Genomic DNA, 21,485 nt, shown 5'->3' on the forward strand with positions numbered 1-21,485 from the left:
TTGATAAACTTGGGAATTAATTTTTCCGTTGATGATAGCAAGCTGTCCAGGCCCTGAGGCAGCAATGCAGTCCCAAAACATGAGGCTATGATGTTGGTGTGCAGTGCCTTTTTTTCTCCACACAAAGTGTTGTGTGTTTCTTCCAAGCAACTCAACTGTAGTTTCATCGGTCCACAGAATATTTTGTCAGTAGAGCTGTGGAACATCCAGGTGCACTTTTGCAAACTTCGGCCGCGCAGCAATGTTTTTTTGGACAGCAGTAGCTTCTTCCGTGGTGTCCTCCCACCATTCTTGTTTTACGTATCGTGGACTAGTCAACAGAGATGTTGGCATGTTCCAGAGATTTCTGTCTCTTTAGCTGACACTCTAGGATTCTTCTTAACCTCGTTGAGCATTCTGTGCTGTGCTCTTGCAGTCATCTTTGCAGGATGGCCACTCCTAGGGAGAGTAGCAACAGTGCTGTACTTTCTCCATTTATAGACAATTTGTCTTACTGTGGACTGATGAACTTCAAGGCTTTCAGAGATACTTTTGTAACCTTTACCAGCGTTATGCAAGTCAACACATTCTTAATCTTAGGTCTTCTGAGATCTCTTTTGTTCGAGGCATGGTTCACATCGGCAATTCTTCTTGTGAATAGAAAACTCAAATTTTGTGAGTTTTATTATAGGGCAAGGCAGCTCTAACCAACATCTCCAATCTCGTCTTATTGACTGGACTCCAGGTTAGCTGAGTCCTGACTCCAATTAGCTTTTGGAGAAGTCATTAGCCTCTGGGTTCGCATACTTTTTCCAACCGACACTGTGAATGTTTATATTATCTATTCAATATAGACAAGAGAAATACAATAATTTGTGTGTTATTATTTTAAGTTTGTTGTGACTCAGATGAAGATCAGATCAAATTTGATGACCAATTTATGCAGAAATCCAGGTAATTCCAAAGGGTTTTAATACTTTTTCTAGCCACTGTACACAGGGTACCAGTACTGAGTCGATGTGCAGAGGTACGAGGTAATGGAGGTAGATGCATTATGTACATATAGGTAGAGATAAAGTGACTAGACAACAGGATAGATCATCAACAGTAGCAGCAGTGTATGTGATGAGTTAAAAGAGTTAGTGCAAAAAGGGTCAATGCAGATAAGGGCTGACCCCAATTAGTCAATTGTTTGGTTGTTAGGCTGTTGGTCGACCAAGACTGTTTTCGTCGAGCTGTAACAAATATCTCTGTACAGCATCGCCAGGCGTCTCCCAAATTTTGTAACAATGCGGAAGGCTATGTTTAGCTCCAAATTGACATGATTAGTTGACAGTAGGTGGGGTGGTACATCCTGTATAAACACAAACTCACTTCCTTGACAACAGTGCTGCACTGCTCCATAAAGCGCAAGAAGTATGAATGCCCTGACTTCTGCTGAGGCCATATCACCATAAATGCTGCATGGCCAATGCAGACATCGGATTGACCATGCGCCCAGATGCACAATGCACTTCTTTCTCGCTCTTTCCCGACAATTAGTGCATATTCATTGTTTCATAACTTCATTGTGTGAATTGTTTGCATTTGATTGTTAGTGTATACCAATTCCCCATTACATATATCACCAGTAGTACATTTAACGTTAATTCCTATAATTTCTAATCTACAATGTTTGTTACTTTGGTTATGGCTATTTCTTTTAATGCATTCAATATTATTATTCCAGTCTTCCTGTTATCCTTGTCTGAGTGGACACATTGTTTGCGGAGTGCACAACCTATGCTACACTTGGTTTCTTTAATTCCATTTATGAGTTATGTCAATTTAGTCATTGTTTTTTGTTTGGAGCGCTCCTGTCAATGTTGAGCAAGGACGTGCACACATAGAAGTAGGACTATAGGCTACCTGGCCTGCGAGCAAATGTAGGCATATAAATGTGCCCATTTTGGGATCTGATAGTATTTCTGATTGGCTTAACACACAACCTGTGGAGCTTGTCAAAGTGATGTTTTCTTCACCTCAAACAGAGGTGAGAATTACAATAGTTTCTCAAAATATTTGAAAAATCTTTTCCAGCTCTCTTCCTTTCGATAACCACTCAGCGTGAAAGGGAAAAATGTCATGCTCTGATCCAGTGAAATGTCATAAAGGCTTCTTGTCAGTGCTTGACTTGGACTGAAATAGGTTCCAGTGTTGTGCCGAAAATCTCCCTCCCTGCCAGAATTCTCCCCCCTTCTAATTTCCTTAATTTTGTGGCTAGAGTCAAATTCTTTATGTGGCATACATCAGAGGCAAATACTTTCTATAGATCAAAATTCATGTCAGGATAGGCAACCGAAATTAATGTATGTGTGTTATATTAAACATAGAGGAGGGAGTAAAATGTTGGCAAGCAATAAACATTTCAGAACAACTATGGCTGAATTATTATCCTTACACTTGACAAAATACTAATCGAATAAGACATAGGAGAGTTTTTTTGGAAAATAGATTTATTTATAGACTAATACAAATCAGTAGAGGATTTAGGTACGGGTAACATGGGCAGCCGCCCAGGGCTGCATCTTGCCGGGGGCGACACGAGGCGCCCGCGAGGGCGGGCGCTGAAGGGGGGGTTCGCCCAGGGCGCCATACAAGCTAGAACCGCCACATACACTTGAAACAAATAGCCAAACCGAAAACTGCAGACAAAAATGAAGGGGGGGTGGGGGGGGGGGCAAGTTAATAGTTGATACAATGTTTCAAGTTAGTTGCAGACAAGCCATGTGTAGCCAATGTGATTTTTATAGGATATTTATTTTTATCAGGATATTTTCTACCTGCAGGTTGCAATGGTTTAATTTGTTGGCTTTATGTAGGCTATTTTTACATAGTTGGCAATAGAAGTTACTTTTTAGGTTTGTGTCATTTTTCATTTAGATTTGGATAGAATGTTGATTAACCACATGACAATGATTTTGAAATATGAAGACTTTATTGTAAATTAAATGAAACTGTTTCACGAAAATGTGCATATGAAAACCATAACAGGCACGCAGACCAATAGAAAAGGTAAGATCATTTGGCATTCCACATGAGAAAGGTTGCTGGCTCCTCCTCTAGTTATTACTGGCAACTTCAGGAGAGTGATGTTACAATCTGCAAAAGCCAGCAGGAGCGGGAGGAGAATAGTTGGGTCAGGTTACATTTATTTTTCTCCTTCTGGTTATCTAGATCTCTGGCCCATCTTCATGCATCAAACCGTAAGCTTAAAGCCTCAGACAAGCTCAATGGATATAGTTGATTTTATTAAAACATATGGCATGGCACATGGTTTATGAACTGGAACAAAAAACAACACTTGATTTAGCGCTTCGAGTTTTTCAATTCAATTTAATTTATTATATAAGGTTCTTGCCACCAACAAAATGCTATATATATGGGGAATACGACAATTTTGACAATCTCAGCAGTGAAGAGACAGAATCACTAGGTCCCTTATTCTGGTAGCTTGTTTCTGGTCACAGGTACAGGAATGTATACAAATCACAACATTCACTTAAAGTTAAATAAACAAATAGCAGTGTTGGACGATTTGGAAAACCAAAGTTTTCAACTTCAGCTCACAATCTGTGGATAGTATACGATGAGAAAAGTTCAACATGTATGTAAAACATCACAGCGCAATTAAAATATATGGCACATGGAAACCAAACAAGGGTGGTATATGGTGATTTTATCCATTATTTTACCAGGTAAATTCACTGAGAACACATTCTCATTTGCAGCAACAACCTGGGGAATGGTTACAGGATGAATGAGCCAATTGAAACCTGGGGATTATTAGGTGACCATGATGGTTTGAGGGCCAGATTGGGAATTTAGCCAGGACACCAGGGATAACACCCCTACTCTCACAATAAGTGCCATGGGATCTTTAATGACCTCAGAGAGTCGGGACACCCGTTTAACGTCCCATCCAATAGAAAGCACCCTACACAGGGCAGTGTCCCCAATCACTGCCCTGGGGTATTGGGATATTTTTTTAGACCAGAGGAAAGAGTGCCTCCTACTGGCCCTCCAACACCACTTCCAGCAGCATCTGGTTTCCCATCCAGGAACTGACCAGGACCAACCCTGCTTAGCTTCAGAAGCAAGCCAGCAGTGGTATGCAGGGTGGTATGCTGCTGATAGTTGTGATGGGCTGAGGGGTTGGATTAAAGAGCTTATGTTTGGTCATGTATTATTGTTCTGTCATTGCTTTATATAAAAGTATGTGTTAAATAAGAAATAAAAACCATGTCTGTATATGGAAGAATACACGTTTAACATTTTCTAGCAATCAATTGGTCGAAAGAACAGACGACTTTTGGTCAACCTAGATTTTTTTATTTTTAGTCTGGGACAGCCCTAATGCAGATAGTCCAGGCAGCTATTTAATGAACTATTTAGCAGTCTTATGGCTTGGGGGTTGAAGCTGTTCAGGGCCCTGTTGATTCCCAACTTGGTGCATCGGTAGTGCTTGATGTGCGGTAGCAGAGAGAACAGTCCATGAGTTGGGTGGCTGGAGTCTCTGACAATCTTTAGGGCCTTCCCCTGACACCGCCAGGTATAGAGGTCCTGGGTGGCAGGGAGCTCGGTCCCGGTGATGTACTGGGCCGTACGCACTACCCTCTGTATCACCTTGCGGTCTGATGCCAAGCGGTCTGATACCAAGCGGTGATGCAGCCAGTCAGGATGCTCTTCAGTGGTGCAGTTGTAGAACTTTTTGAGGATCTAATGGCCCATGCTGAATCTTTTCAGTCTCCTGAGGGAGAATAATTGTTATTGTGCCTTCTTCACGACTGTGGTGGTGTGTGTGTGGACCATGTTAATTTCTTAGTGATGTGGACACAGAGAAACTTGATTCTCTCAACCCGCTTCACTACAGCCCCATCGATGTCGGTGTGCTCGGCCCTCAGCTTCCTGTAGTCCACGATCAGCTCCTTTGTCTTGCTGACGTTGAGGGAGAGGTTGTTGTCCTGGTAACACACTGCCAGGTCACAGACCTCCCTATAGGCTGTCTCTCTTCTCATCGGAAGAGGCTAGATGGAAGTAGTGGAGGTTTATTAAAGGCCTTCGTGCTCCAGAGCTCTGCTGATACAGCACGGCATCTCCTATGTCCCCCTCAGGGCCAGTAGGCTGCATGGAGGTGGGAGTGTAGAGGTTGAGGGAGTGTAGAGGTTGAGGGAGTGTAGAGGTTGAGGGAGTGTAGAGGTTGAGGGAGTGTAGAGGTTGAGGGAGTGGAGAGGTTGAGGGAGTGGAAAGCTAGAGGAGTACTGACAGTTTTGTATGCATCTGCAAGGCATTAGGAAAACAAACCAAGACTACATGACCCTCTTGGATTTAAAATCAACTTGATTGTTGTTCAGGTTTGCATTTAATTTTATATAAATATCAAATTAGCGAGCAGCCAAACACAATAGAGAAAAAGATTGTTGACATTGAAGATTACTGTCATTATCATGAATTCAATGGCATAGTCTTGTGGAGTGAATGCATCAGGCCGCAGCCGCCTACATGCAGTTCATTGAACCTCTGCTTCCAGGCCTATACATAATAGCCAATACTTTTGATGTCATCTGTTATCACGTTTTTGTCTCCAGCCATATATTTAGAGTTGCCTGGGCTTAGCGTAGCAACAATTGTCAGGGTGCATTAGGTTAATGGCAGTGTTGCTTGTGTGTAGGATTAACAATGTGACTGCCCCTTCACCAGAAATGATTTATTTAACTGTGTTATCCACTCAGAAGCATGATTATGTTGTGGCAAATTCTGAAACAATAGTTTCTGTGCTGTCACGTCTGATCCTGTCTGAATGAGCTGAAGCGCTTGCTTGGCCTTGTGTTTTTTTTCTCCAGTGTCTGACTGTCTAGGTACAGCTGCTGCGCCACAATGGCCGCTGCTGTATGTTGATGTGGATCAGTAGACAGCTCTCCTGTCTGTCTGAGCAGCCCCTTACAGCCGCTGCTGCCCTGATGTCTGTCTGCTGAACACTTATCCTGTCTATTCCCATCATTCTGCTGCTTCGATGCCTCTAGGAGTAGTTAGCAAGCAACCGCTCAGCGCTACATCACTGTCATTCTCTAAAGCAGCCAGCGGTGTGGAGAGAGAATATGGGGGGTGCGTGTGACCCACTGCCAGGAATCAACTGCAACCAGCTCCAGAGGTCACCTCTCTTCACAGTATGTTGTATTTATGAGTCCAGAGTCCTGCCCTCTTCTGTGTAGTTAATGTGACTCAGTCAATGGTAGATTATGCTTCTGGTATTGTCAGGGGGATGGCAGAATGGGGAGAAAGGAGAGCCATAAGAGGATTATACAGTAGTAGGCTGGCTGTCAGTAGATCTATGGCTTCATGAACCCCACTGAACTCCAGACACCACAGCCACAGCTGTTCCCATCTGCTTTAGGAACAGCCTGATAATGCTCAGACATTTCATATGCTGCCCTGAATACATTCTACCTAACAGAGAATAGCCTGCTGCCATGTTGCTCTGCTTAGGATCTCACCATGTTATCGTGGGTGTAGCCTAGTGTTTAGGACATTGTGTTTTGTATGATTTATTGACAGGGACATTGTAGACGTTGTACAATACCATGAGGAAAGGGAGCAGGACCTGCAGGGATAACAGAACGGGGGGGAAGGATGGGAAGGGACGTTCTGAACGGTAGGGTACTCAGTCTACATTCTCTGTGAGAGCCTGAAAGTTCCTATTTAAATCCCTTATCCTTATCCCACCCCCTCATCCTCACCCACCCCAGCAGCTGGACTCTGCCTATTTATAGAGGCACAGCTGCCCAGTGAGAGTTGAAGACTGTAGAGCAGCTCTGGGGAGAGAGGGGAGGCGCTCCCAGCACAGTTAGTGGGGGAGTAAACTACGCTTTGCACTCAGCTGTGCAACACAGCACACATTCTAGCCATGGGCCTCACTGTTTGTGCAACTTGTGTCCAATCACTTTGCAGAAAAATGTTGGCTTGCTGCACTGTAAGTCTGATCTATCAAGTTCACGGAAACAACCAAATATTTATTTTCAAGTTCAGCTTAGTATTTTTGGCAGTAGACGACACATGGATGTTAACAAAAGATTACAGTAATTTCCATCGAAAAAGACCCATGAGCACCAACATATGAAGTCATAGGAGCATATCTAATTGGGTGTCAAATTCAATCTGAAATGAAGGTGTAGATAAAACATTTTTTACTATTTTCCATCTGATTTCTTGATAAAAAGATAGAAAAGTGGTCTTAGAAAACATCTACCAGAAAGTTTTAAAAGGTATCAGAAATACATTTAAACATAATAATGTTGGCATTAAGACCCCTGCCAACTAATATCAACACGTATATTTAGTTTTGGAGAAATTGTTTACCTTCTGTAAGTTTAGGAAATATTGCCTTGTGCTTTGTAATTCCGTTACCAAAACCCCAGATATCTTTAAGATATTTTCTCATTTCTCTCCCTCATGAGGAGGGAGTATACTGAACGTTCACAGACGTATAAAGTAATGGTAAATATACCAATTTAGTTATAGTGATTTAACTGATATCAATGTTGTTTATCAATTATAAAGTAATTGGTAACGGAATTACCCAAAAATCAGTAACGTTATTACTGCAAATGAATTGGCTATAATGGGAAATCATAATAGTACCAAACTAGTTGGGCCACCTACTACTGTCCTCCCTTCCACCTGCTACTGTCCTCCCTTCCACCTGCATACTGTTATGTTCTGCTCATAACTGTTTTCTTTGTCTTTCTGTTGTCAAGGGGTCAAACCAAGAGTGTTAAAATAGTCTGTCTGGACAATCTCACTCACTCACTCACTCACTCACTCACTCACTCACTCACTCACTCACTCACTCACCATTTAATGTCACCTCTCCCAATTCTTACTGACACCTCTCCCATGAGCCCCCTCTCTTTCCATTTACAGTATCCAGCATCCTCGCACATTGAGAACCGACCAACAGCGGATGTCCATGGACGTTGAAAAGTTTACATTTGGTCAGTCCACCCATGCCTGTTAACATCCACAGATTGACCAGACTGGACCAAATCTGAACCTATCATATACAGTGCATTCAGAATAAAAAAATAAAACGTTTGCAAATTTATTACAAATAAAACACAGAAATACCTTATTTACATAAGTATTCAGCCCCTTTGCTATGACTCAAAATTGAGATGATTCAGATGCATCCTGTTCAGATGCATTCAAATGCGTTCAAATTCAGATGCATCTTGTTTCCATTGATCATCTTTGAGATGTTTCTACAACTTGATTGGAGTCCACCTGTGGTAAATTCAATTGGTTGGACATGATTTGAAAAGGCACACACCTGTCTATATAAGGTCCCACAGTTGACAGTGCATGTCAGAGGAAAAACTTAGCCATAAGGGCGAAGGAATTCTCAGAGACAGGATTGTGTTGAGGCACAAATCTGGGGAAGGGTACCAAAAAATGCCTGCAGCCTTGAAGGTCCCCAAGAACACAGTGGCCTCCATAATTCTTAAATGGAAGAAGTTTGGAACCACAAAGACTCTTCCTAGAGCTGGCCGCCCGGCCAAACAGCAATCGGGGGAGAAGGGCCCTTGGTCAGGGAGGTGGCCAAGAACCCAATGGTCACTCTGACAGAGCTCCAGAGTTCCTCTGTGGAGATGGGAGAACCTTCCAGAAGGACAACCATCTCTGCAGCACTCCACCAATCAGGTACAAAAGTATCTATATCTACAGTACAGTAAAACGAGTCCTATGTTAACGTAACCTGAAAGGCCGCTCAGCAAGAAAGAAGCCACTGCTCCAAAACCGCCATAAAAAAAGCCAGACTACGGTTTGCAACTGCACATGGAGACAAACATCATACTTTTTTGAGAAATGTCCTCTGGTCTGATGAAACAAAAATAGAACTGTTTGGCCATAATTGGGCGGCAGGTAGCCTAGTGGTTAGAACGTTGGACTAGTAACCGAAAGGTTGCAAGTTTGAATCCCCGAGCTGACAAGGTTCAAATCTGTCGTTCTGCCCCTGAACAAGGCAGTTAACCCACTGTTCCTAGGCCGTCATTGAAAATAAGAATTTGTTCTTAACTGACTTGCCTAGTTAAATAAAGAAAAAATAATTACCATCGTTATGTTTGGAAGAAAAAGGGGGAGGCTTGCAAGCCAAAGAACACCATACCAACTGTGAAGCACGGGGGTGGCAGCATCATGTTGTGGTGGGTGCTTTACTGCAAGAGGGACTGGTGCACTTCACAAAATAGATGGCATCATGAGGGAGGAAAATTAGGTGGATATATTGAGGCAACATCTCAAGACATCAGTCAGGAAGTTAAATCTTGGTCACAAATGGGTCTTCCAAATGGACAATAACCCCAAGCATACTTCCAAAGTTGTTGCAAAATGGCTTAAGGACAGCAAAGTCAAGGTATTGGAGTGGCCATCACGAAGACCTGACCTCAACCCCATAGAAAATTTGTGAGCAGAACTGAAAAAGCGTGTGCGACCAAGGAGGCCTACAAACCTGACTCAGTTACACCAGCTCTGTCAGGAGGAATGGGCCAAAATTCACCCAACTTATTGTGGGAAGCTTGTGGAAGGCTACCCTAAATGTTTGACCCAAGTTACTCAATTTAAAGCCAATGCTACCAAATACTAATTGAGTGTATGTAAACTTCTGACCCACTGGGAATGTGATGAAAGAAATAAAATCTGAAATAAATCGTTCTACTATTATTCTGACATTTCACATTCTTAAAATAAAGTGGTGATCCTAACTCTGACCTAAGAAAGGGAATTTTTACTTTTACTTTTTACTTTTACTTTAAATTTTCAGGAATTGTGAAATGTATTTGGCTACGATGTATGTAAACGTCTGACTTCAACTGTATGTTGTACTGTTCTGAACTCTACTCTGCTCAGCTGTGCTGTGCTGTAGTGTATTGCACTGCACTGTGCTCTGCTACACTGTGATGTCCAAACTTGTGAAACATGATGAGAATGACATTCATATCCATAATTATTCATTTTTGTGCAGTTCAGATCAGGGACCCATGATGTAATTCCGTTACCATAATTCCGTTACCAGGTGTAAATCCACTTCACTTACTGTAGTTCAATAACCAACTCAAGGTGCCATGTCAAGGTGCCATGTCATAGCTTACACCCCAGTCTGCGCACATCTTTGAATCTTAAAACGGAGCAGATATTTTAAGAGTTTTTGGGAAATGTGGTTGCATAAAAACCTGAGGGAGATTTTACCTTAATTCCGTTACCAAAATTTGCATCTGTACAGTTCTTCCACTAAATTAGTTTTTGTACATTTTTCAGTGGAAACTGTTAAGTCGTCATTGTGCATAATTGTATGGTTTGTTAAACTTGAAATCAATGTTTTTTGTTTGGCATAGATTTTAAAGTGAAAAAACTGAGTCAAAGCGTAAATTCAATTAATGTGAAATTGCACCGTATTGTTGGGATACCTTTGCAATACTCTCATGCTGTGGTAGCCTACATTACATGCCGTACTGGACATGCTTTACTCTAGGTGGCAAGTCACACAGAAAAGGACAGGGTACAGTAGTGTGTGTGTGTGCCTCAGTGACATAATCGGCCATCTTGTCAGAGGAGATTTACGAATACAAACGAGAGATGTGAATGAATACAGAGCCCTTCCCCCGCACCTCACTGTCTGAGGATTAAGAGCTGGCAGGATGAGTTTTGGGGTTTGAACAATCCGCCTTTGTCCCGCTCAGGGCACAAGTGCCCTCTGTTAGTGCTGCATCACTGATCTGCACCGCCATCTCCCAACTGATTCCCATACTCTCCCCACAATCCCACACGTCTCCACTATCGGGCCTGGCGTACACAAATGTAACAATCTTGTTATTGCCAATTTAACAGTTTATTGGAACTGTTCAACAGTTGATTGTAGAACTTGTTTTTAATAAGTTCACCTCTGACGCAGCAGTTTCATATTTGCACCAGTTCACTGTTGACAGAATTATCAATGACATGTTATGTTGCCTGTGATGCTATCTCCTGCCTATTTCATCTATCCACTTTTCTATACTTTTAAGTTTGCCTAATCCAATTGTCTCTAAGGTCTGTGATTTAAATCCAATGTCCATCTTCTCTTTTTCTGCTTCTAGGTGATGCCAGGTCTGACCTTTTCAGGAAGCCCATGAGTGATGATGGTGAACTGTACACCTCACTCCTGTCCAATCAGAGCTACCCCTCAGGCCAGGATGCCTCTTACCTGTCTGATGACCTGAAGCGTTCCTCTGACCACTCCTCCAAGGACACCTTCGACTCCTATGGCATCTTTGATTCCCCCCACACCAAGATGACCACTGACCTGGTTGATGTGATGCCCAAGTCCCTGCTGGGTAGCTCTGAGTTGAAGACGGAGGCCTACAACTACATGGATATCAGCCACGGTGATGACGTCCACAACCTGAGCTGTCCACAACCAGCACCCCTGCATAGTCTGGTGGACACCGGGCTGTCTGGCCTGGACTCCCTGGGAGACTACATGGATAAGAGCCCTGCAGGACATGAGGAGGAAGAGGAGGAGAACCTGGGACCGGCGCTGGACTCCCACTCCTTCCCTTACGTTGAGGAGCCTTCTGAGGATGAGGAGCTGTCTGACTACCGCTCCTACCGCAACCTGGGCACCCCTCAGACCGCTAGCCCTGTGAAGATCATCCTGACCGAGTCCCACCCACCCGCTGCCCCCAAACCCATCCTCCCACAGGCAAACGTGTCTGACAACATCCTCAGCCTGGGCTTGCAGGGCGTCCCCACGGTTACGCTCTCTGAGCCAGAGGACGACAGCCCCGACTCATCCCCCAATGCATCCCCAACAGGTACCTATCGCCCACGCACTCCCACTGTGTCCTTGTAAGTTAGGGTTCACCATAACCATGGTCTGTGGTCTTGGACTATGGTTTAATGACAATTTGTGTACAGTATTTCAAGTTGGTAAAAAAACAAATTTAGATGTAAGTATTTTTTTTGTATCTTATTCAGATCCCCATTAGCTCTTGCTGAAGCAGCAGCTACTTTTCCTGGTGTCCACATAAAACATGACATAATACAGAACATCAATAGACAAGAACAGCTCAAGGACTGAACTACATACGTTTAAAATAAGAACCCCAAAAAGTTAGATTGACAGCTGCACACATTGCTGACAGCTACCAACACATCAGTACATATACATATGCCAAACATGCTGACAACACCGTTTGCGTTGCATAGTAAATGTACACGTACATGTTATTCAATCATCTCATCTAAACTGCTCGCGTAGGTCAATGAGTGTCTTCGTTGCCAGGGGCTGAAATATAACTTGGTTTTATTTTATATGCTTGACGCACTGCAAGTCCAGCCTCTCCCATCTCCTCGTTGTTTTTTAGGAGCAGATGCAGTTGAAGTCGGAAGTTTACATACACTTAGGTTGGAGTCATTAAAACTCGTTTTTCAAACACTTAACAAATGTCTTGTTAACAAATTATAGTTTTGGCAAGTCGGTTAGGACATCTACTTTGTGCATGACACAAGTAATTTTTCCAACAATTGTTTACAGACAGATTATTTCACTTATAATTCACTGTATCACAATTCCAGTGGGTCAGAGGTTTACATACACTAAATTGACTATGCCTTTAAATAGCCTGGAAAATTTCAGAAAATGATGTCATGGCTCTAGCTTCTGATAGGCTAATTGACATCATTTGAGTCAATTGGAGGTGTACCTGTGGATGTATTTCAAGACCTACCATCAAACTCAGTGCCTCTTTGCTTGACATCATGGGAAAATCAAAAGAAATCAGCCAAGACCTCAGAAAAAAAAGTCTGGTTCATCCCTGGAAGCAATTTCCAAACTCCTGAAGGTACCACGTTCATCTGTACAAACTATAGTACGCAAGCATAAACATGATGGGACCACGCAGCCATTATACCGCTCACGAAGGAGACGCGTTCTGTCTCCTAAAGATGAACGTACTTTGTTGCGAAAAGTGCCAATCAATCCCAGAACAACAGCAAAGGACCTGGTGAAAATGCTGGAGAAAACAGCTACAAAAGTATCTATATCCACAGTTAAACAAGTCCTATATCAACATAACCTGAAAGGCCGCTCAGCAAGGAAGAAGCCACTGCTCCAAACCCGTCATAAAAAAAGCCAGACTACGGTTTGCAACTGCACATGGAGACAAAGATCATACTTTTTGGAGAAATGTCCTCTGGTCTGATGAAACAAAAATAGAACTGTTTGGCCATAATGACTATCGTTATGTTTTAAGGAAAAGGGGGAGGCTTGTATGCCGAATTACACCATCCCAACCGTGAAGCACAGGGGTGGAAGCATCATGTTGTGGGGGTGTTTTGATGCAGGAGGGACTGGTGCACTTCACAAAATAAATGGCGTCATGAGGGAGGAAAATTAGGTGGATATATTGAAGCAACATCTCAAGACATCAGTCAGGAAGTTAAAGCTTGGTTGCAAATGGGTCTTCTAAATGGACAATGACCCCAAGCATACTTCAAAAGTTGTGGCAAAATGGCTTAAGGACAAGAAAGTCAAGGTATTGGAGTGGCCATCACAATACCCTGACCCCAATCCTATAGTAAATTTGTGGGTAGAACTGAAAAAGTGTGTGCGAGCAAGGAGGCCTACAAACCTGACTCAGTTACACCAGCTCTGTCAGGAGGAATGGGCCAAACTTATTGTGGGAAGCTTGTGGAAGGCTACCCTAAACATTTGACCCAAGTTAAACAATTTAAAGGCAATGCTTCCAAATACTAATTGAGTGTATGTACATTTCTGACCCACTGGGAATGTGATGAAAGAAATAAAAGCTGAAATAAATCCTTCTCTCTACTATTATTCTGACATTTCACATTCTTAAAATAAAGTGGTGATCCTAACTGACCTAAGACAGGGAATATTTACTAGGAGAAAATGTCAGGAATTGTGAAAAACTGAGTTTAAATGTATTTGGCTAAGGTGTATGTAAACGTCTGACTTCAACTGTACCCATGAGTGTTACGAACCAATGTTTATTTTCCTGGCCAAATTAGCTAGCAACAGTGAGCTAGCTAAATGTCCATGAATGTTTCATGTGTGTTTCGACCTGTCCGCAAATTAATATAGCTGGTTTACAGTTGGTTTTGATATTTTAACATGTGCATCATGAGCGTGTCTGGTGGGGGACAGACAAAAGCAACACTTAGACGATGGCACACGGAGGCGCATAGGCAGTGCCGGTTTCGCAACATGTTAGAGTTATTTAGGTGAGATAGGGGAGAGACGTTATGTTTTTATTTATGTTTTTAAGCAACTTTTGCTGTTTGCTTGAGTAATTTGAGATCATGGCTTTATTAATACTCTGCATTGCCTTGAATTCATTCTGGATTTGGGGACTGTGAAGAGACCCCTGGTGGCATGTCTGGTGGGGTAAGTATGTCTGTCAGAGTTATATGTAAGTTGATTATACAGACAATTTAGAAATTTGAACACTAATATTTCTCACAAAAACAAGAATTGATGCAGTCAGTATCTCCTCTACTTTGAGCCAAGACTCTTGAGATGAAACCTCTGTGTATATTGAAGGGAAAAATGTGCTCCTGTGTTCTGGGCCAGTTGCAGCTTTTCTAGGTCGTTCTTTGCAGCCCTTGACCATATCACCTTGCAATAGTCAAGATTAGATCAAACTAAAGCCTGCAGGACTTGTTTGGTCTATGACTTGTTTGGTCACAGACAGCCTTCTCATCTTTACAACAATTTAATCAATATGCCTTGACAATTTACAGTCTAAGGTGACACCAAGAAGTTTAGTCTCCTCAACTTGCTCAAGAGCCACATCATTCATTACCAGATTCAGCTGAGGTCTTGAATTTAGGGAATGGTTTGTACCAAATACAATGCTTTTAGTTTTTGACTATCCACACATTCCAAAACGGAATGCAAGCTTTGTTTAGGGTTGCAGTGATTTCACTAGCTGTGCTTGCTAACATGTATAAGGTTGAATCATCAGCATACATAAACACACAGGCTTTGTTTAATCATAAAAGGACATAAAAACATGTTAATGATGCATTCAATGTCTCATATTAGTACTATAATTCGGCTCTCTTTCGTTTTTTTTCTCTATCTCTGCAGACAAAGAATCCCCTTCCCAAGACCTGTTCACGTCTGTCCCCAGCAGCAAGCCGACCCCGGGATCCACCAAGGCCAGTGAGCAGGACGTCAGCAGTGCAGAGTCTGGGGACTCTGAGATAGAGCTGGCCTCTGAGGAGCCCCCCCTGAGGAGCCCCCCCAGCACCAAGTCCAGTAACAACCCTTTTGAGCAGTCTCCCAGCAGCAAGGGAGGTTTCAGCCAGGCTGGCAACCCCTTCGACAACCCCCCCAGTGCCAAGGGACCCACATCCTACAGCATCCTGAGGGAGGAGAGGGAGGCTGAGCTGGACAGTGAGCTCTTCATTGAGTCTGCCAATGAGGAGAGCCCCAAGAGAGAGGGGTCCGGCCCCAAACAGGGGGTCAACACCCCTTCACCTCTGATCCTCACCGCCGCGTCCCCCGCCCGCTCTGCCCCAGAACTGGTCCCAGCAGAGCCTGTGACAAGCTCCACCATTAAATCATCCAATGAAAAGAGCAAGAGCCCCATGAAGATGGAGGAGGATCGCCCAACTAAGCCCAAGCCCCCCATGGCCACCGTGCCCCCGGAGGTGAGGTCCGAAAAGCCCCTCCTGGACGACAAGCACGTCACTGAGGGGAAAGGAGACCTGGCTACACCTGCTGCGCCTGTCTTTATGGAGGGCTTTGACAAACAGAAAAGTAAGCCCTGTAATTCATTAACTCGTCTGTTGATTCATAATTTGTATGTTATTTCTGGAATCGTGCTGCCCATGATGAACCCTGCATTTCAACATACAATCTGTAGTGATAAATCTACCTACTGTAGTCGCACTATTATCCCTCTTTGAAGCCATGTTATCTTCATAACTTATCTTTCCTTGTTGCAGTTGTGTTGCATCTGCATTATATCATCACAACACTACAGAAATTGCTCAACCAGCTTATGGAACAGGTAGTATGATATCTGTTGGTGCATTTGTTTGTCAGTGGAGGATCCAGTGGCTGTTCGGTTGCCGTGTTTTAACACTAGTAACTGCACGTTTTTTAACCAGGCTGTTGGTATGACTATGGAATCCCTCTCATACAGCAAGCAGGTTGTTCACGTACTGTTTTTACTGCCCTGAGTGTGTGATGCACCAGAAGAGATAACATGGAGGGTCATGGTGTGTTGTTATAGTGCCTTTGTTGACAAGGTCAGGAAATGAAAGTGTTGCTGTGAGACGGCTGATTCCGTGGTGGGTGTGAGCATCGTGGATTATGAGCTGCTGCATGATTTTAAGATCTGCTTCCCTCTGGTGGTTGGCTGCAGTTACAAAACATGTCTGAGAACAGCATTTTTCCGATGATAATCAACAAAGGATGAGCCTCTCTCTATTCTACGTCATTGAAGGTATCATAACTAATCCCTCACTCTCATATAGGATTTTTAGACACAGCCTTGACTCTCGCTTCCAAATCCCGAACAGGCCATCTGTCTCCTAACAGCCAGTACAATCATCATGTCAGGAAGTAACTCAGACAGACATATCATCACAGATCACGCCAGAGATCACGCCAGCCAATTTGCACCACATCGAGCCAGAGTTCTTTGGCACTTATTATTTGTCTTTCTTCTGTTTGCTTCTTTTTCATCCTTCTTGTGGGTTTATGTAAAATCTGTCAAATCTGGAACACAAGCATTGACTTAAGCTTAGGAGGATTCACTTCATGTATGGCTAGATGCAGTGATAGAAATATCACATTTCAGTTATTCTATGGTTCTTTAGCTGTCATGGCACAACATCCACCTGTGGTATGTAACTGCCAATTAATTGTATTCCGTTGGGGAGAGTAAAGAGGAGTGGAAACATTAAGGATGTGCTTGAGTAAAAGCCCGAAGCTCCCCTCTCCTGGTGTTTACAAACAGACACACACAGAAGGTTCTCGAATTCTTAAAACCAGGTCAACCCATTTGATGCAGTTTATATTCCTCCACCACTAGGTGGTGCAGGGCACCATAGACTATAACAGAGGTCCATATGTATGCTGGAGAGAAGACAAGCAGAGCAGACATCATGTACCACAGCCTGTGCAGCTCCACAGCAGTTGCCATGGCAACACCTTCCTAAGGGGGAGCACACAGCACAGGCTCATATATTTTTTAAGGTTGCAGTGAGCAGAAGGTGTAACAGGGACGTCGACAGGGCTGTCTGGACACAGACTGACTGTACCAATGTCACTGAAATAGAGCGGGTCAATGTTTATAACATTATAAATCATGAGGATATGGTTATTCTCTATCCAAGCCCACAGACACTGTTTAGACATGATACTGTCCGTTGCACACAGCTCGTTACATGCCTCCATGCATCACTGTGAGTCCATAGCTGTTTGTCAGGCCATTTGCCCTGATAATGCATCCTGGTGGAAAAACCTAAAGCACAAGCTGAACCACAGCCTGAATGCAGTAAACCTAAAAGAACATTGAGGGCTGTACTGTAGGCTACAGTGTGATGGTTATGAATTATTGAAAAGATCAGCACTTAGGGTGTTCAATATTTAGTGAGACGTATTGAAAATAACCCCAGTATTTGTGTGATATTGACTGCAAACGTAAGCATTCTTTTCACCAATCATACAAAGGGCAGAGGAGTTGACTATTTGCCAGATTATTCATTGGCAACGCTAGGTCCATACCCCAGCAGTAGCCTATAGAATCCTCAGTTCCTAACACCAAACTCTGTTTATAATGATGAATGTACACACATGCTGTGAGCCGTCTGTTGTGAGTCTGGGTTCTGTGTGTGTTTCATAGGTGTGTTAAATGTGGAACGGTAGGTTGACCAAGGTGTGTCATTGTTATCACTCTCCCAGTCTGTGGGCTCTGTGGGAGAGCTGTTTTCATGGCGGAGAGTCTTTAGTCTCAATGCTGTAAAAGATGACGTCAGATGTTTTTACATTGTAATTTCAACCTGCCACTTTATCTGTAAATGATCTTATATACAATATGGATCATGATAAAACTAGCCTGGGGGTGGGATAGGATATACGCCTATTTCCGACTGAGCTTCATCAAAGGGCATGTTGGTTAACTCTTTCACTGCCAATTCCCCATGCCCAACGCCCTAGTCTGCTTTGAGAATCAGTAACAGCACGGGAACTTTTATTGTGAAATAGTGCTTGCCCCCCCTTTCAAGAAAAAGACTACCCCCCCCCTCCCCTCCCCTCCCCAGGCACTAAATCATTGCATGGATGATTTGCTGCAGTAGCAACTGTGGTGTTGTATTTACAATTCGATCACTCCCTCTCCTCCTTCTGTTCTCGCCAAACACTGCTCCACAGCATCAGTCTGTGTGCTCTGCGAGCCAACCAGTACCTTGAAAACCTTGCCTCCCTCCCTCTCGTCTCCGCATCTCTCCCTCATCTCATCTCATCCTTCCAACCATTCATGCCATTGTGGGATGACTGAGTGAGTCAGTGGCACAAGAAGAGGAAGAGCTAGAAGAAAACAGAGAACTGAAAGAAAGGGAAATCAGGGAGATAACTGATCATCAGCATGCAGTCCACTGCAGACGGTACCAAGAAGGAGTGCTCCTGGAGCAGCTGGAAAGGCCAGGGTACTGATGCGTTTGCTGTGTTTATTGTGTGTATCTCTGTCTGTGTGTTAGGAGTGTGTATCTAGGCTGTGAGTGGTGAAATTATGTATGTATGAGGAGCATGTGTATTTATGCTTCTAGTGCAGCTGTAGTTTGTGTGTGTGTATGAAAGGGGGATGTTGCATGTATGGTTGTGGGGGGTATCCATGGTGTGTGTTAGTCGAGGCCTGGGTGATCAGGCTGAGCTGTTTACCTTCACCAGGAGGGTGACAGCAGACACGCCCTGATCACGCTCTCTCTCTCTGCCGTGTGAGACAAAGGGCAAAGGTAGGTGTGAGACGTAATGATGAATGTGCACACACATGCTGTGAGCCATCTGTGTTGTGTGTCTCTGTTCTGTGTGTGTTTTTATATGTGTGTTAATGTGAAGGGTGTGTCATTGTTATCACTCTCCCGGTTTGAGGGCTCTGCGGGGAAGCTGTTTTCAGAGTCTTTGAGTATTTTGTGTGCGAGGCTGTCGGAGCATCCGGACAGCACTGACAGACTGTCTCCATGGCAACCAAGGCGCACCCATCCTGATTACATCAGTCTCATCCATCGGCTGCCAGGGCACTTTGCAGCTACTGGGAGAGAAAGGCACAGCCTCCGTCTGTCTCTTTCTCCATCATGGTGTGCATTAGTCTCACCTCTGGGTTAGAAAGAGAGATGGGAGGAGAGAATGGTTTCCCTTCCTCCTCCCTGCCTTTCCAACTGGCTGTAATTTTCTATGGCAGCCATGTTTATTATACTGTATTGTGTGTAACATGGAGATGGAGTTGGTTGGTCTGCCTTTTCCTTACCTGTGAATGACAGTGGGTGATTTTAAGCGGGTATTTAGAATGGAAAATAGAATAGAATCTACCAAATGAAAATGTAAGACTATAGCCTACATTATCTTCAATAAAATACACAGAAGGAGCCACACATAGACCTGGGGATACAATAAGTAGGTCTTTTTATTCCATTACTGAGAGTTGTGAGCAGAATAGCTTGTGTTCACTGAGCTTTCACTATGGCCTGAAATAAGGTTTTAGGCTGTGTTTATGAACAGGCCTATGGTCATCAACTGTCTGACTGGGTTTGTTTAAAACATTCACTTTCTTTCCCTCTTACCAATAAAAGTAGATACAGTCAACACACCCAAGGGTGAAATTGACCATTTGGGTGGTATTTAGTTTGAATAAGCTGTTAAAGTAAAGTAGTGTACATACAGGCATGTCTACATGTTTACACATGCTAGCTTGGGGCATGGATTAAGGCACTGTCGATAACTTTAGTTGTCTAATCGGGTCAGGCTCAAACTGGTTCACTCTTGTTCTACCCAAAAATGTAGCCTAGAACATCATTGACAAACCCGTAGAGTAAGAATTATTGCATCAGTTTGTTGATGTTTGACTACCAGAACCAGAAATCATACAGGCCTGTATCAGTGATCAGTGTGTGGCTGCGTGCTACGGTACTTCCTGTACGTTCTGGTTCCACTTCAGGTGTTCATGCTGGCTGGGAGGGACAGTAATAATCCCCAGGGTCTCTACAGACCAAAGAGCTTGGCAGCAAGACTCACCCATGACTGTACACTCAAGTCAGTACCTAAGTGAGATATAACCTAGGCTTACTACCATTACTTACTACCATTTACTGTGCAGAGTACCATCCACATATTATCCTTCACGTCCTTGTACTATATCAAAATGCGCCACTGAACACATTATGTTTGGTGTCAATGCATGACATTTGGTGTCAACATAGTGTCTAGACAGGCCACATTGACGTTTTAAGATTGATAGATAATGACATAATACGTGTCAAGATTTTAAAATGATGTTAGCATTTTTGTATTTTTGAAATACATTTCAGAATGAAATTGTTTAAACGCGTATAATATTGTTATTGGACCTGTTCTAAGCCCAAATATGCTAAATATATGATTTGTGAACTACAGCTGTTTCTGTATCATACTATGTATTTTAGTCTTTTGTTACGGCAAATGAGTGAGGAGGTGTGGAGTCAGGCGCAGAGAGCAAAATATGTGGGAAAAAACACGCTTTAATGTCCCGGAAAAATAACATGAACAAAAGTAGGAAAACAAATGATCAGAAATATTATCGGACAGCGCGAAACCCAAAATACAAACAAAATACACTCAAACATAGAACAGGCGAACAAGCCCGCACGAAACAGAAGCGGGCTGAACAAACTATATATAACCCTACCCTAACAACCAAACAAGAAACAGGTGATACCTGTCAGACAAAACCAAAGGAACACAGAACAACGGATCGGTGATAGCTAGTAGACCGGCGACGACGACCGCTGAGCGCCACCCGAACAAGAAGGGGAGTCACCTTCCGTAATATTCGTGACAGTACCCCCCCCCCCCTGACGCGCAGCTCCCGCAGCGCGCCGACGCTGGCCTCTGGGATGACCCGATCCGGACGGAGGCGATGGAACTCTCAACATAGATGGATCTAGAATATCCCTCACCGGAACCCAGCACCTCTTCTCCGGACCGTACCCCTCCCAGTCAACGAGGTACTGCAAGCCCCTCACCCGGCGTCTCGAGTCCAGAATAGCTCGTATCTTGTACGCCGGGGACCCCTCGATGTCCAGAGGGGGCTGAGGAACCTCCGGAACCTCAACTTCCTGCATGGGACCAGCTACCACCGGCCTGAGAATTGACATGAAACGAGGGATTAATACGATAATACGAAGGAAGTAATAATTGATAACAA

General features: G+C 43.5%; 1 protein-coding gene across 3 annotated transcripts in view; it reads left to right on the forward strand.

The window, feature by feature from the left end:
- Positions 1–21,485, forward strand: part of LOC135508149 (reticulon-1-A-like) — a 57,113-nt gene that overhangs the window by 22,356 nt on the left and 13,272 nt on the right. The window contains exons 1-3 of one of the 3 annotated variants that reach the window (XM_064928144.1): positions 10,832–10,869; positions 11,148–11,864; positions 15,164–15,838. In XM_064928144.1, the coding sequence (XP_064784216.1) occupies positions 11,180–11,864; positions 15,164–15,838 (1,360 nt within the window). In that variant the 5' untranslated portion in view covers positions 10,832–10,869; positions 11,148–11,179. Of the gene's footprint in view, positions 1–10,831; positions 10,870–11,147; positions 11,865–15,163; positions 15,839–18,456; positions 18,736–21,485 lie in introns of those variants that run through there. The other 2 variants (XM_064928143.1, XM_064928145.1) reach the window with 2 other exon arrangements.

This window comes from Oncorhynchus masou, chromosome 21 (assembly GCF_036934945.1).
Source record: "Oncorhynchus masou masou isolate Uvic2021 chromosome 21, UVic_Omas_1.1, whole genome shotgun sequence".
NCBI classification, from domain to species: domain Eukaryota; kingdom Metazoa; phylum Chordata; class Actinopteri; order Salmoniformes; family Salmonidae; genus Oncorhynchus; species Oncorhynchus masou.